General features: G+C 42.2%; 1 protein-coding gene and 1 gene segment (V, D, J or C); one reads left to right on the top strand and one right to left on the bottom strand.

Annotated features, from left to right (window-relative positions):
* The window catches only part of aldh3b1 (aldehyde dehydrogenase 3 family, member B1), a 139343-nt gene that overhangs the window by 26815 nt on the left and 97463 nt on the right, over positions 1 to 15065 (bottom strand). The window lies entirely within an intron of this gene.
* LOC132146929 (Ig heavy chain V region 5A-like) lies at positions 877 to 2387 on the top strand. The segment is given in 3 exon segments: positions 877 to 951; positions 1078 to 1895; positions 1981 to 2387. Coding segments are annotated over 2 exon segments (366 nt in total).

Below are 15065 nucleotides of genomic sequence, written 5' to 3'. Positions count from 1 at the left end.
ACATGTGACATCCGGTCTATCACATGATCCTTTAGAAATCATTCTAATATGATGATTTATTATGAGTGTTGGAAACAGTTCTGCTGTAATGTAACCACATCGAAACGTTAGTCATTTATTTTTTGTTATGCACCTTTAATAAATAATTTAATCAGTAGACATCTGTGCTGCACCGGCGATTCCTTTTGTTTGAATTGTTTTGTCCTGCCCTGGTTGCACCAGTTTGTCTGTGGAGTACAGAAGCGCAGAGAACTCTCTTTTCTATCGAGTTCTGCTGTAATGTGTGTGTGTAATATATATATATATATATATATATATATATATGCTAAATCATGAACACAATGACAGGGTGAAATTGGCTGTTATGCATGGGGCGCCAGGTAAAATCTTGCCTAGGGCAGCAAATTGGTCAGGGCCTGCCCTGCAGATGCCAATAGACTCCCTGTACAAAACACCAAAATAATATCACAAATTAAGTGTTCTGATCATTTTCCAAAGTGTAATCACTAAAAATAATTTGCACCGAAATATGAAACCAATGAAACTCAACACTCATCAATCTATGCAGTACTTCACCAACACAACTTCACCTTTGCTATTTGCTAGTTCTTTGCAGTACGTGGAAGATAAGATTTACAGGTCATCTTGTTATTTAACAGTAGCCAAAGACACAATATTACCAATTTTTTTCCCCACAGATATAATATAAAAAAAGAAAAAAAGATTATTTAAATGGAAATTAAATGACATTTAATGAAAGAAGGAGATTCAATACTTTTCTCACAAACAATGGCATATTTTATACATTTTTAAGCTCCACCCAAATGTAAATTATATTACATACAGTATTTCTACCAGCAGTGTTCAATGAGATTGTAGCAGTTGACCTTCCTGCATCATTTGAAATGGCAGACATTTCATTCTTATTACTTCTCCTGATGTGCTTTACTAGTATGTATAGACAGTCTGTTTGTCTGTGTAATAATATTTAATTCTGGCTTCAGATTTCATTAATAGATTAATAGATGTACTGTATATATGATAATGCTGACAGGCCATTATAATTTTTTGTTGTAGGTGTAAACAGTCAGAGCTTGGAGTTCATCCCATCAAGTCCTGCGACCAAAAAGCCTGGAGAAACTCTGAATCTCTCGTGTAAAGGATCTGGATTTGATTTTGGACAGTACAGCATGCACTGGATCAGACAGTCAGCAGGACAAACATTAATCTGGATGGGGGTTATCTGGTATGACGCCAGTAAAACAGTGTATGCTAAAAGTGTAGAGGGAAGAATAGAGATCACTAGAGACAATTCAAACAGCATGGTGTACCTGAAACTCTCTGGTCTGATAACAGAAGATACAGCTGTATATTACTGTGCGAGAGACACAATGATACAGAAGAGCACTGAGCTGTGGAAAAACAGGCCAGGGAGGAAAATTAGATTAAAAATAATAAAATAACACCAACAGCAACAGCAGATGGCGCTGCAGCACAGTACAACTCTGAGCCAAAGAAACAGACCAAAGACATCTTATCCTAGAGGATGATATACTGCCCAATATCTACCTATATTTACCTAGAATGTAAGCTATTTAAATGTCATGATTGCTGATAGATATGAATGACCTTAAGTGAATATATAAGAAAAAACAAATATCAAGTTGATTTAAATGTGTTATATTGTTAATGTCACAGATGTCAATGCTGTCTTCTGAAAGAAAATAAATGTAGACACTCATTTACTGGGTTGCATATGCAGAATTGTATGCAAATATTCCTCCTCCTCCTCTTTATTTGAGTTTTAAGATGAAACGAAGCAGCTTGTTTTCACTCGTCTCAAACCATGATCTCTTCATCTCTCTGGTTGTTTCTGCTGCTGGCAGCTGTTTCTCGTAAGTCTTTAATGCTTCTTTAAAGATACTTCATATTAAAAACACTCATAGTTATACATAATACTGACCATATTTCCCCCCTCAGGTGTCCACTGTGTTGAACTGACCCAGACTGATTCTATGGTCTTAAGTCCTGGTCAGGTTTTGACACTGTCCTGTAAACTCTCTGGATATACAGTGTCTGACAGCAGCTACTGCACTGGCTTCATTCGGCAGCCTGCAGGAAAAGCTCTGGAATGGGTTGGAGAGATATGTGGTGGTGGTAGCACATATTACAGTGATAAACTGAAAAGTAGATTTCAAGTCACCAGAGATTCTTCCAGCAACACAGTGACTCTTCAAGGACAGAATATGCAGACTGAGGACACATCTGTGTATTACTGCGCCAGAGACTCACAGTGACACAGAGCAGCTACTGTCTTGTTCAAAAACCACTCTAACACTCGGCACACAAATAAACAGCTTCATGCTATCCTCATTAATTCTACTTACTGATTCAGTTTCAGATGCAGTTTAAATACTCATAAATGCGTATTAAATATTCATAAAAATTACCCAAACATTAGTGTATTTTCTTTATAAAAAATTTACAATATTGTTAAGTAATAAAGTTATAAAATATAATTATTTTTCATTATTTCAGATAGGGAAGTCTATTTTCATGGTTTAAAAAAATCTTTCACACAGTCTAGATATTATTAAATGAAAACATTCAAATGAATCTCTTTTACTACAATAATGCTAGCTAGTTATAAATGTTGGTATTTTCATAGTAAAGAGTAGTTTTGTACGACTGGAACCTGCAACCTGGAAAAGCACTGGTGTGGATGGGCCGTATTTGGAGTAGCGGTCAAAGACAAGACTATGCCAAAAGTTTTAAGGGATGAATAGAAATTAGAGACAGTTAAAAAAAACATGGTGTATCTCAAACTGACTGACAGAAGAGGACTCAGCTGTGTATTTCTGTGCAAGACAAGCACAGTGTTGTACAAATAAACTTGTGGTGTAAAACTGCAGTTCTCATCTGTCACGAGATAAAGTTAATATCACAAACATTATAGTTCATATCAGGCTTGGAGTGAATAAAAAGTAAATAAAGACTGTAGCTTTAAATATTTCATACTAATCAAACATCGAAAGATCAGATCAATGTAATAGATGTTAATAAGCCCTTCAAACACTGGATTCTGGTTATCCTCTGTGTAAGTGTAAAAGAAAATCTCAGTGATCTTTCATCATTTCCTCATTATGCATATTCAAAAGAGTCTATGACAGGCTGCAAGTATTAATATCCCGCTGAACCGAATGAAGCTGTAGAGTCAGAAACATTCACAAGATGAAGAATATACCCGCATTACTAATATTGTTCAACTTAAACTGTGAGTTAATAAAGTGTGTGAAACAGAGAGACAGAAAGACAAGAGCCTTGAAATCACCAGAGATGAAAAGCATGATGTATCTGAAACTGTCTGGACTGACGAAAGAGGACTCACAGTGATACTAATGTATGTGGCAAAATGATACAAAAACTGGTCTAGATACACTTTTACTGTAAAACTGCAGTTTGAAGTTGTCCACTACATAGTGACACACAATCACAGAAACACAGCGACTCATACAGTCAAAATATTTGTTTTAAACCTCTCAAAACTTAATAAGAAAATCAAGATTCCTTTTAATTTCACAAACACTCTAATTCACTCTAATGAATCTAATAAGTGTTATGAATCTTTAAATGCATGAAAACTATATAAGCTTTGTTTATGTGTTTACATACAATATAATGCACACATAAGGTCCCTTTTTCAAGTCTAGCACTGGTTCAACACAAAAATAAATTCATTCTGTAGCATATCATCAAAGAGCTTTAACTATTTAATAATCTGTGTGTGAAAAGGTAAATGTCAGTATACTTCTCGTGAACAAACATTCAATGATAAGACACATATGTACAGATGAATGCAATGTTTAATAATAAGCAGCACACAATAACAAGAAAATAATACATTTTATGCAAAACTAAAGAAGATTGCACCATATAGCCGTTCATATAGCCAGAGCTGCAAGTTTTGCTATTGATGTTTCATTGTAATGGCTGTTTCTTGGGTTATAGCACTGTCAACCTTTCAGTAGACCCCTACTTACATTAAATCAGAATTATGGGTATGTCATGCTCCTATAATGTGGTAAAACATTGTGTGCTTGTTTTTATACTTTTCCTATATAATGACAAATAAGGAAAAGTATATGTAAACCTCATACATAACCTCACATCTGTCATTTGTGTATACTTTCTAAGCATTTTATAGTGGTAATAGCAGGAAATGAAAGGCAGAACTCAAATCAGCGCTCAAACAACAGGCTACATGTTGTTTGAGCGCTAATTTGAGTTCTGCCTTTAATTTCCTGCTATTACTTAGTATTGTCTGTGCAGTGCAGTTTTGTTTTTGAAATATACTGCAGTTGTCTGCAGGGATATGAATGCGTGAAGCAAAATATCAAATCAGAGTACATGCTTTTGTTTGTGAAGAGAGAGGATTTCCATGATGCAAATCTCTCGTGTACATGCACAGTATAAGCTGTAGCTGCCTCAGTAGTGGATCATCTTTTAGTCTTTACTGGTTATAGCAGGAAATCATATGTTATGCTGAAATGTGCATTGCAGCTTACTGAAATGTATAATCTCTGATGAAATTAATTTTTTCAGCACTATATCACCTGAAGTTACATTTACACTTACATTTATCAGTGTCCACAGCTCAAAATAGAACCTCAGGGAAGAGCATATCACATATCACTGAATATTGTGAATGTATTGTTAGAGATCAACTATATTATACATACACCCATTTATCCTTTTCCCCTTTTTACCTGAACTTATTAATGATAATATTTTACAATCTTTTGAGGCTATTTTTTTTTTTAAAAAGAAGAATTTAATTTAAGAATAATTTAATTATAATTAGCCATTATCATTAGAAAATAGACTCTCTATTTTAATTAAGAGTAAAAAAATCACTATGTTTCAGAATCACAACATCAGGTTCTTTATTGTCATCAGTTGTTTCACGAAGAACCTTTAACATCCACGGAAACTTTACATTCCACAAAAGGCTCATTATTAGTGAAAAAGATTCTTTAGATAAAACAATCTTCATAAGCCAAAAAATGGTTCTTTAAACAAATGTTCACTGAAAGGTTCTTTTCAAAAATGCTACTTCTATGGAATTACTGTGTAACCCCCCTTTGCAACCATTATATATATATATATATTTTAAATGAGCAATTTAAAATGCTCCTACACTGGTCATGGTTTGTCATATCGTTCTTTAATAGTTTGACCCTTTAGTCATAATTGAACTTTGTGACCCTCCCAATGCAAATTAAAACAACTCTGAACGTCTGTTTAGTATTTATGTGCTGCTGATTGGATCTGAAGTGTTACATCACCACTGTCAAGATGAAGAATACACTCTGCTTACTGCTGCTCTCATTCAGCCTACAACTTGAGTTTTCACACATCTATTATCAGATCTAGGCTATACAGATTCCAAATTAAATCAGTATTTTCAATATTCTTTTTAGGCATAAGATGTCAAAGTATGGAGTCCATTGAAAGCACAACTGTGAAAAAGCCTGGAGAAACTCTGACTCTGTCCTGTAGAGGATCTGGGTTCAGCTTTGGCTGCTGTAGCATGCACTGGATCAGACAACAAGCTGGAAAACCACTTGTGTGGATGGGACGTGTTCATAGTGGCGGCAGTGGCTATGACTACTCTGAATCCTTCAAAGGTCACTGACTGGTGCAATCACTGACTGTTTTCTCTGTTGTCAGTACAGTTCAACAGATGGCAGGAGAGAATAACAAATCTGTAAAACATAGCCTGATGAAAATATGCTGTTAAATATGCAGTGAAGTTCACTATAAAAGCTCAAACATGACAGCACAAAGGCTCTGACACCTTTAACACAAGTGTGTTTTTTGATGTGTAGATTTTTGTTAGTGGTTAAATATTTTACAGTGACTTTTTTTTTTTCAGGGCACAATTTGCAATAGAGGCCTTTAAACCTTCTAATGCAGTTCCAAAATAAACATTTACTGAACTATTGCTATTGTTGATGTCACAAGTTTTTTTTTATGAATACAGTTTATCAGTTATTTCAAGCCTTTAAAAAGAATTAGAATTGTTGGGGAAGAACATTATGTAAAATTGATTCATGTCAATAAGATAAAAAATAAAAATACTAAACAAAACATGTCACAGAGTCTCTAATGAGAGCAATACATCATATGAAGCCTACCATTAATATTTCTGTTGCATGTAAATTTGATTAAAAGCTTATGTAAATCTCCTGTTGCATATTTAAACAGCAGACATGAGTCAGTTTACACATTCATCTGATCACTAGAGGGAGTGAAGAATCACTTCAGTTCAGTCAAACTGTGCTGAGAAACAAACCATGATCTCTTCATCTTTAGTGCTGCTTCTGGCAGTCATATCCTGTAAGTTTAGTCTATTTTCTGTGTGATACATCATTTTGTTGATCAAACGCTTGTTAACAGTTTCTAAATGTCATGCTCTCTTACTAACACGTATGATTTGATTTGATACAGGTATTGATTCATATGAACTCACTCAGCCTGAGTCTCTGACTGTCCGTCCTGATGCCACTCTCACTATCAACTGTAAAGTCTCCTATTCAGTTACAGGCTATAGTACAGGCTGGATTCGTCAGCCTGCAGGAAAAGCTCTGGAGTGGATTGGAGTAATCTACTATGATGGAAGCTTATACTACAAGGATTCTCTGAAAAGCAAGTTCAGTATCACCAGAGACACTTCCAGTAACACAATAACACTGCAAGGAAAGAATATGTCACAGTGTCTGGGTTGTGTTCCCTGGGTTTCCACTAGGTGTCCTCCTTTCTCACGGTGTCTGTCAGCTTATCACTTCCTGTTCCCTTATTTGGTCACCTTCCTCCTGTTGAGTAATTGATTGTTCCCCACCTGTCTCCTGTTCCCTCATTATCCTTCTGTGTATTTATTCCCGGTTTGTCTGAGTCTGTGTTACGGAGTCCTTGTTTAATGTTGAAAGTTTATTCATGTCCGTCGCTTCTTGCTTTGCCTTGCCTTGCCTTGCCTTGCCTTGCCTTGCTTTGCCTTGCCTTGCCTTGCCTTGCCTGGCCTGGCCTGGCCTGGCCTGGCCTGGCCTTGCCTTCGTGTCTTGTTTATGTGTGTTTGGATATTCTGGTTTTGACCCTGCCTGGACTGTTTGCTGTAACACCGAACGTGACCAGCGGTATGTCATTTTTCCGTTCCCCAGCCAAGATGGCGGAGCGGCGAGCCAAGTATCTTAGGTTGACCGCCCTCCGCCAAGAGGGAAATGAAGTGGGTGCCCTGGCTCAGGTGTTCTGGTCCCTGGCCGAGGGCATGGGCTACAACGATGCGGCCCTCAAAGACTATTTCAATGGCGGGCTGGATTGGCCACCTGTCCAGCGCCACAGTACAAGATGGCCGCCAGTCCAGCGCCACAACCCAAGATGGCCGCCAGCCTAGCGCCACAGCCCAAGATGGCCGCCAACCTAGCTCCACAGCACAAGGGGGCTACCAGCCAAGCGCCACAGCACAAGATGGCCGCTAACCCAGCGCCAATGCCCAAATTGGCCACAGTTTCAGCGCCACAGCCCAAGATGGCCGCCAGCCCAGCGCCAATGCCCAAATTGGCCACCGGTTCAGCGCCACAGCCCAAGATGGCCGTCAGCCTAGCACCACAGCACAAGATGGCCGTCAGTCCAGCGCCACAGCACAAGTTGGCCACTGGTCTAGCGCCACAGTACAAGACGGCCACCAGTCCAGTGCCACAACCCAAGATGGCCGCCAGCCCAGCACCACAGTACAAGATGGCCGCCTGTCCAGAGTCATGGCCCAAGATGGCTGCTTGCCCAGCGCCACTGCACAGGATGAGAGTCACAGCTTCAAGTTCCAGTTGACCCTCCAGAGTCGAGTCAGGTGCCAGTTGACCCTCCAGAGTCGAGTCAGGTGCCAGTTGACCCTCCAGAGTCGAGTCAGGTGCCAGTTGACCCTCCAGAGTCGAGTCAGGTGCCAGTGAACTCTCCAGAGTCAGGGCTAGTCACCGCTAATCCTCCAGAGTCGGGGCTAGTCACCGCTGATCCTCCAGAGTCGGGGCTAGTCACCGCTGATCCTCCAGAGTCGGGGCTGGTCACCGCTGATCCTCCAGAGTCGGGGCTGGTCACCGCTGATCCTCCAGAGTCGGGGCTGGTCACCGCTGATCCTCCAGAGTCGGGGCTGGTCACCGCTGATCCTCCAGAGTCGGGGCTGGTCACCGCTGATCCTCCAGAGTCGGGGCTGGTCACCGCTGATCCTCCAGAGTCGGGGCTGGTCACCGCTGATCCTCCAGAGTCGGGGCTGGTCACCGCTGATCCTCCAGAGTCGGGGCTGGTCACCGCTGATCCTCCAGAGTCGGGGCTGGTCACCGCTGATCCTCCAGAGTCGGGGCTGGTCACCGCTGATCCTCCAGAGTCGGGGCTGGTCACCGCTGATCCTCCAGAGTCGGGGCTGGTCACCGCTGATCCTCCAGAGTCGGGGCTGGTCACCGCTGATCCTCCAGAGTCGGGGCTGGTCACCGCTGATCCTCCAGAGTCGGGGCTGGTCACCGCTGATCCTCCAGAGTCGGGGCTGGTCACCGCTGATCCTCCAGAGTCGGGGCTGGTCACCGTTGACCTTTCAGAGTCTGAGTCAAGTCACCGGTGATTTTCAAGGACTGAGTCAAGTCACCGGTGATTTTCAAGGACTGAGTCAAGTCACCGGTGATTTTCAAGGACTGAGTCAAGTCACCGGTGATTTTCAAGGACTGAGTCAAGTCACCGGTGATTTTCAAGGACTGAGTCAAGTCACCGGTGATTTTCAAGGACTGAGTCAAGTCACCGGTGATCTTCATGAACAAGGGCAAGTCACCTCTGATCTTCATGAGCAAATGCAAGTCACCAATGATCTTCATGTGCAGTGTCAGGCCAGCACCAATCTTCTGGAGTCCAGTAAGGACACCAGGGGATTACCAGAGTTTCGTCGTCCCGTTGGTCCAGCCGCACGGAGGTCTGCTCTGCCATGGGGGGCTCTGGTCCTGACCACATGGCTGTGGTGGTCTTCTGCTCCGCCCTGGGGGCCTTCCGCCCTGACCACACGGTTGTGGTGGCCTTCCGCTCCGCCCTGGAGGACTCTGGCTTCATCCACAAGGACGTGGTGGTCTTCTGCTCCGCCCTAGGGGGCTTCCGCCCTGACCTCACGGTTGTGGTGGTCTTCTGCTCTGCCCTGGAGGGGCTTCCGCCCTGACCACAAGGATGTGGTGGTCTTCTGCTCCACCCTGGGGGGCTCTCGCCCTGAGTACACGGTTGTGGTGGCCTTCCGCTCCGCCCTGGAGGACTCTGGCTTCATCCACAAGGATGTGGTGGTCTTCTGCTCCGCCCTGGGGGGCTTCATGTTGTTTTTTGCCTTTTGTTTTTGTGTTCACCCCTGTCCCTGTTCCTCTCTGTTAGTCTGGTCCACCGTCCTTCCCCCTGAACCTCCTCCGGTCCTCCTCCCTCCTGGTCTCCCTGTTTTGTGTTTACATTCTGGTGCCTGTTCCCCATGTTTTTTGTTTCTGGCCCCCCGTCCCTCCCCCTGAGCCTCCACCTGTCCGCCTCCCTCCTGGTCTCTGTTTTGTGTCTGTCGTGGAGCATCTGGGAGCCGCTCCGTAGAGGGGGGGTACTGTCACAGTGTCTGGGTTGTGTTCCCTGGGTTTCCACTAGGTGTCCTCCTTTCTCATGGTGTCTGTCACCTTATCACTTCCTGTTCCCTTATTTGGTCACCTTCCTCCTGTTGAGTAATTGATTGTTCCCCACCTGTCTCCTGTTCCCTCATTATCCTTCTGTGTATTTATACCCGGTCTGTCTGAGTCTGTGTTACGGAGTCCTTGTTTAATGTCCGTCGCTTCTTGCCTTGCCTTGCTTGGCCTGGCCTTGCCTTGCCTTGCCTTGTCTTCGTGTCTTGTTTATGTATGTTTGGATATTCTGGTTTTGACCCTGCCTGGACTGTTTACCCCTTTGGATTACCCGTTAATAAATGACTTACCTGCAATTGGTTCGCTCTCCTTGTTTGCTGTAACACCGAACGTGACAGAATATGCAAGCTGAAGACACAGCTGTGTATTATTGTGCCAAAGAAACACAGTGACAGACTCCAACAGACTCCCTGAACAAAAACATCATCATACTGACATTACAGTATTTATCATGTTTTTTTCCTTTAACTGATATTCACTGATCTTCATCAACACAACAATTTCCCAATAAAATAATCAAAACAATTAGATAAAATAAATAAGCACTATAACCAGAAAGTCAACAGAAAGTCAGTAAAATCCTTTAAATTTTGCATCATTTTTCTTTCATCCCATTAGAAGAAAGCAAAGTTTTGCTGTTGTCTCAGAAGAGGTATAGTAGTTTCAGCACTGTTTGATCAGCATTGAGGGTTTAATCGTCAGATCTGTGTCAGTCAATGAAGTGTTTATTCTGTCTGTGTGATGTGAGTCAGGAGGTCTATAAGAGATGTGAGCCATCTGCTTAAACACTAATAGATGGCAGTAATCTATCAAGTGAATTTATACTGTCATAGACAATTTTCTGCAATTTCATATTTGATAATATTGATATTTCATATTAAGACAAAAAGCAATTACATTAAAAACCATTAAACAACATAGAATGAAAAGTAATGCAACACAAAGATGGCATTTATATCTAATAATATCAAAATAAAGGTTTATATAGATCAAACATTAACCAAAAAAATCTTTATCTGGTCCAAATATGTGTCAGCATGTTATATAATCAGTTGTGATTTGAATATGCAAATCAGCTTACTTCTTTAAATATGACAGTTCATCTTTGTGATCTGAACAGACATCTGAACTCTGGAAACAAAGGCTATCTTTCTGGTTTAAACTTCACATACACCATTGTGACGAGTGGGGCGGGGCCGAGGGATATGGAAACACGAGTGAGGCCGGTGGAGTGATTGGGAAATCCGCTACACCTGCGACCCACCACCGGTCTTGAGTCCCACAGAGGAGATGGAAGGATATAAAACTGGAGCGACGACAGTGAAGGATGAGAGAGGACCAGGCCTGGGCTTTTAGTTGTGTTTTGGTTTTTATTTGAGCGCACCAGTCGTCCGTGAGGGGCTGGTGCGCTGTTTTGTGTTTATTTTGTAATTAAAGTCTTTAGTTGATTGTCCGCCGGTTCCCGCCTCCTTCTTCCGGATGAATACGAAGTTTTTATCATTACAGTGGTGCCGAAGCCCTGGAGAAGGAGGGACGCGCTGCTGAAGATCCCTCGCCGCTGTGGTGAATCCGCGGTGCCACAGAGCAGGCGAGGAGGATGCCACCATGGACGCTCGAGGCGGTGGACTGGAGGGAGTTGCCGGGGACGGGCGAGCTCGCTGCCGACCGCCCCCGATATGGAGGGATGGCTGCCGTCCGTGAGGGAGCGGAGGAGTCGGCGCCGTTCGCCAGGGGGCCAGAGCCTGCTGCCTCCGTGAAGGAATCCGGAGGAGCAGGGAACGGGGGACTCCTGCCGGCTGCCCAAAACCGGAGGAGCCGTCGCCGTCCACCGGGCGGCGGAGGAGTGTCGTGCCGTCCGCCGAGGGCCGTCCAGTGCCACCGCCAGGCACCGCGGAGGAGATCACCCAGCCGGTGGAGGGCCGAGCAGCAGTGCGTCTGGGAACCAGATTTTTTTTTTTTCCTCTCTCCCCTCTCTCGTCTCTGTCGCTCCTCCTTCCATCTCCATTTCTCTCGCCTCGTCTGTCCTACCCCCAGGTTCCCGCAGGTCCCCGTGAGCGGTCCCCCCCGGAGGGAGGGAGGGGGGGGGGGGGGGTAGAGCGCAGTCTCGAGGGTACCCCCGGCCTGCGAAGGGCGATGGGGGTATGTGACGAGTGGGGCGGGGCCGAGGGATGTGGGAACACGAGTGAGGCTGGTGGAGTGATTGGGAAATCCGCTACACCTGCGACCCACCACCGGTCTTGAGTCCCACAGAGGAGATGGAAGGATATAAAACTGGAGCGACGACAGTGAAGGATGAGAGAGGACCAGGCCTGGGCTTTTAGTTGTGTTTTGGTTTTTATTTGAGCGCACCAGTCGTCCGTGAGGGGCTGGTGCGCTGTTTTGTGTTTATTTTGTAATTAAAGTCTTTAGTTGATTGTCCGGCGGTTCCCGCCTCCTTCTTCCGGATGAATACGAAGTTTTTATCATTACAACCATGTTTAAAAAGTGTATTTTATTTGTACTTCTGAACGTTTTACCACATAAGTCACCACAAACAACAACAGTGCAATAATGTAACAATATACTTTCTTTACATGTAATATTGTTTCTTTTCCCACAGGTTTTGAATGTCAGACATTCACTCAGTCTGAAGCAGTGGTTAAAAAACCAGCAGAGTCTCACAAACTTACATGTACCATAACTGGATTTACTTTCAGCAGTATCAGACTGAGCTGGATCAGACAGAGCCCTGGAAAAGGACTGGAGTGGATTGCATACATTGACACAGCTAGTTCTCCAATCTCCTATTCCCAGTCAGTTCAGGGAAGGTTCACAGTGTCCAGAGATGATTCCAGCAGTCAACTATATCTACAGATGAACAGCCTCAAGACTGAAGACACTGCTGTGTATTACTGCGCTAGAGAGTCACAGTGAATGAGTTCAGTGTCAAAGCAATACAAAAACTACTTCCTCATTCACAAATGGTGATGGATATTGACTGATCAACTGCATTCCATCGCATAGAAATATTCAATTATAATGCACATTCTACCTTGTTAGGTTGTAATTAAAAATGTACAATTTCATGTGTTTCCAATACTACACTGATTCTATGTGTTCACAGAGCTGTGATTGATTTATGCATGCAAACTGTGAAATGCTGTGATCCGTTCTCGGCCATTCATTAACCTGCAATGGCTTATGACCTAACCACACCATGACCTAACCACATGTTACTGAACCACATTCAGGCAGGAGCACAATTGAGCAGACACAACTTTCTCTAAAATTTTAGACATAAATGGATTATTTGAAATGGACCCATAATTTGCCAGCTCACAAGGATCTAGTTGTGTTTTCTTAATAAGAGGCTTAATAACCACCAGCTTGAATGGTTTTGGGATGTGATCGAAAGATAACGACGAGAAAAAAACCTTGGATTTGGGTTATTTTCAATGAGTTTGGGGATATGCTCGGTCCTGGCAGTTTTCTGAGCCTGTCTATAGCTGGACATACTGTTTTTCCACGCAATTATAAAAACTTCCAAGTTAGTTTTTCTTCATTTGTGCTCAGGACTACGAGTTTCTTTCTGTGAGTATTACTGTTATACCATGGCACAGTAAGTTTTTCTCTAACCTTTTTCAATTTGATGGGGGCAACAGCTTCTAATGTATTAGAGAAGACAGTGCCCATGTTGCCAGTCATTTCGTCTAGTTCATGTGTATTTTGGGGTACAAATAGCAGTTGAGATAAATCAGGCAGGTTATTAGTGAATCTGTCTTTGGTGGCTGGAACAATAGTTCTGCCCAGACGGTAACGCTGAGACATATAGTTAATATCAGTGATACGCAGCATGCACAATACAAGAAAATAGTTGGTAACATCATCACTTTGAGGTACGATATCTATATCAGTAAGATCGATTCCATGCGATATAATTAAATCTAGTGTATGATTAAAACGATGAGTGGGCCCGGTGACATTTTACTTGACTCCAAAAGAGTTTATTAGGTCAGTCATTAGGTAAGTCCTAATGCATCATTTGTATTATCAACGTGAATATTAAAATATCAGATGATTATCACTTTATCAACAGAAAGGTCTGAGAGGAAATCTGCAAATTCTTTTAGGAAATCTATATACGGCCCTGGTGGTCTATACACAGGAGCCAGAGCAAGAGATACAATAGATTTCTTTTGCATATCTGACAGTGTAACATTAAGCAATTTTCTGCAATTTCATATTTTATAATAATGATATTATAATTTCATATTATGACTAGTCTGACGAGGCTCATGCTTATAACAGGAGTTTGGTGGAGTAGACTCATTTAGACCAAAATAATCATTTGGTTTTAGCCAGGTTTCAGTCAAGCAGAGTACATCAAAACTATTATCTGAGATCATTTCATTTACAATAACTGCTTTGGGTGTGAGTGATCTAATGTTTATGAGCCCAAATTGTAAGAATTTTTTTTTCCCATTTATTTTTAAATGGTTTAAACATGATAAGATTTTTTCTAGATCCTACATTAAATGTATATTCCAGTTCTCGGGGAACAGACACAGTCTTAATAGATTGGACAGTGCAAGTACTTCTATCATTGAGAACAAAAGTCATTATAATAGTTATTAGAGAATTGTCTTACTAGTCACATGGAGCGAAGTGTCCTGGAGATGTTGTCAGAGAGCAGCTCCGCTCCGACTCTGCTGGGGTGCAGACCATCAGCATGAAAAAGCCTAGGACACTCCCAGAAAAGATTCCAGTTATTAACAAATAGCAGTTTCTGTTCTTTACACCATGACAATAACAATTAATTTAAAGCAATACGTCTACTGAACCTTTCGTGTCCTCGTCGATATGTGGGCAGTGGTCCTGACACGATGATTGTCGGCGCTGTGGGCGATGTGATGCGTACCGTCTTGATCGGGCTCCTGAAGTCCCTCTTCAGTGTCTCCGTCTGCTGCAGCGTGGCGTCAGTAACCCATCATTCTTGGTCTTCCCTCTTAAAGGAATAGTTCACACAAAAAATCATTTACTTGCATGTCATTCCAAACCTGTAAGACTTTTGTCTGTTTTTACAACACAAATTAATATATTTTTATAGTAATATATAATATATATTTAGCCTCTTAAATACAGAGTTATTGTAGAAGTAATCCATTCTGATATTTCTATATGAATACATTTTAAATTATATGATAGCGAACACGTATGTTCAAAAGAAAATATTGATCTCCCAGACTAGCAATGAAGGACATAAATTGAGAGAATATTAAATATATATTTTTTGTGTTCCAAAAATTTGCAGAGTTTGTATGGGTCTGGAACAACATGGGGGAGAGTACATTTTCA

Source organism: Carassius carassius, chromosome 1 (genome assembly GCF_963082965.1).
Source record: "Carassius carassius chromosome 1, fCarCar2.1, whole genome shotgun sequence".
NCBI lineage: Eukaryota > Metazoa > Chordata > Actinopteri > Cypriniformes > Cyprinidae > Carassius > Carassius carassius.
The sequence above is the reverse complement of the archived record's forward strand: the minus strand, read 5'-3'. Positions and strand labels throughout refer to the sequence as shown.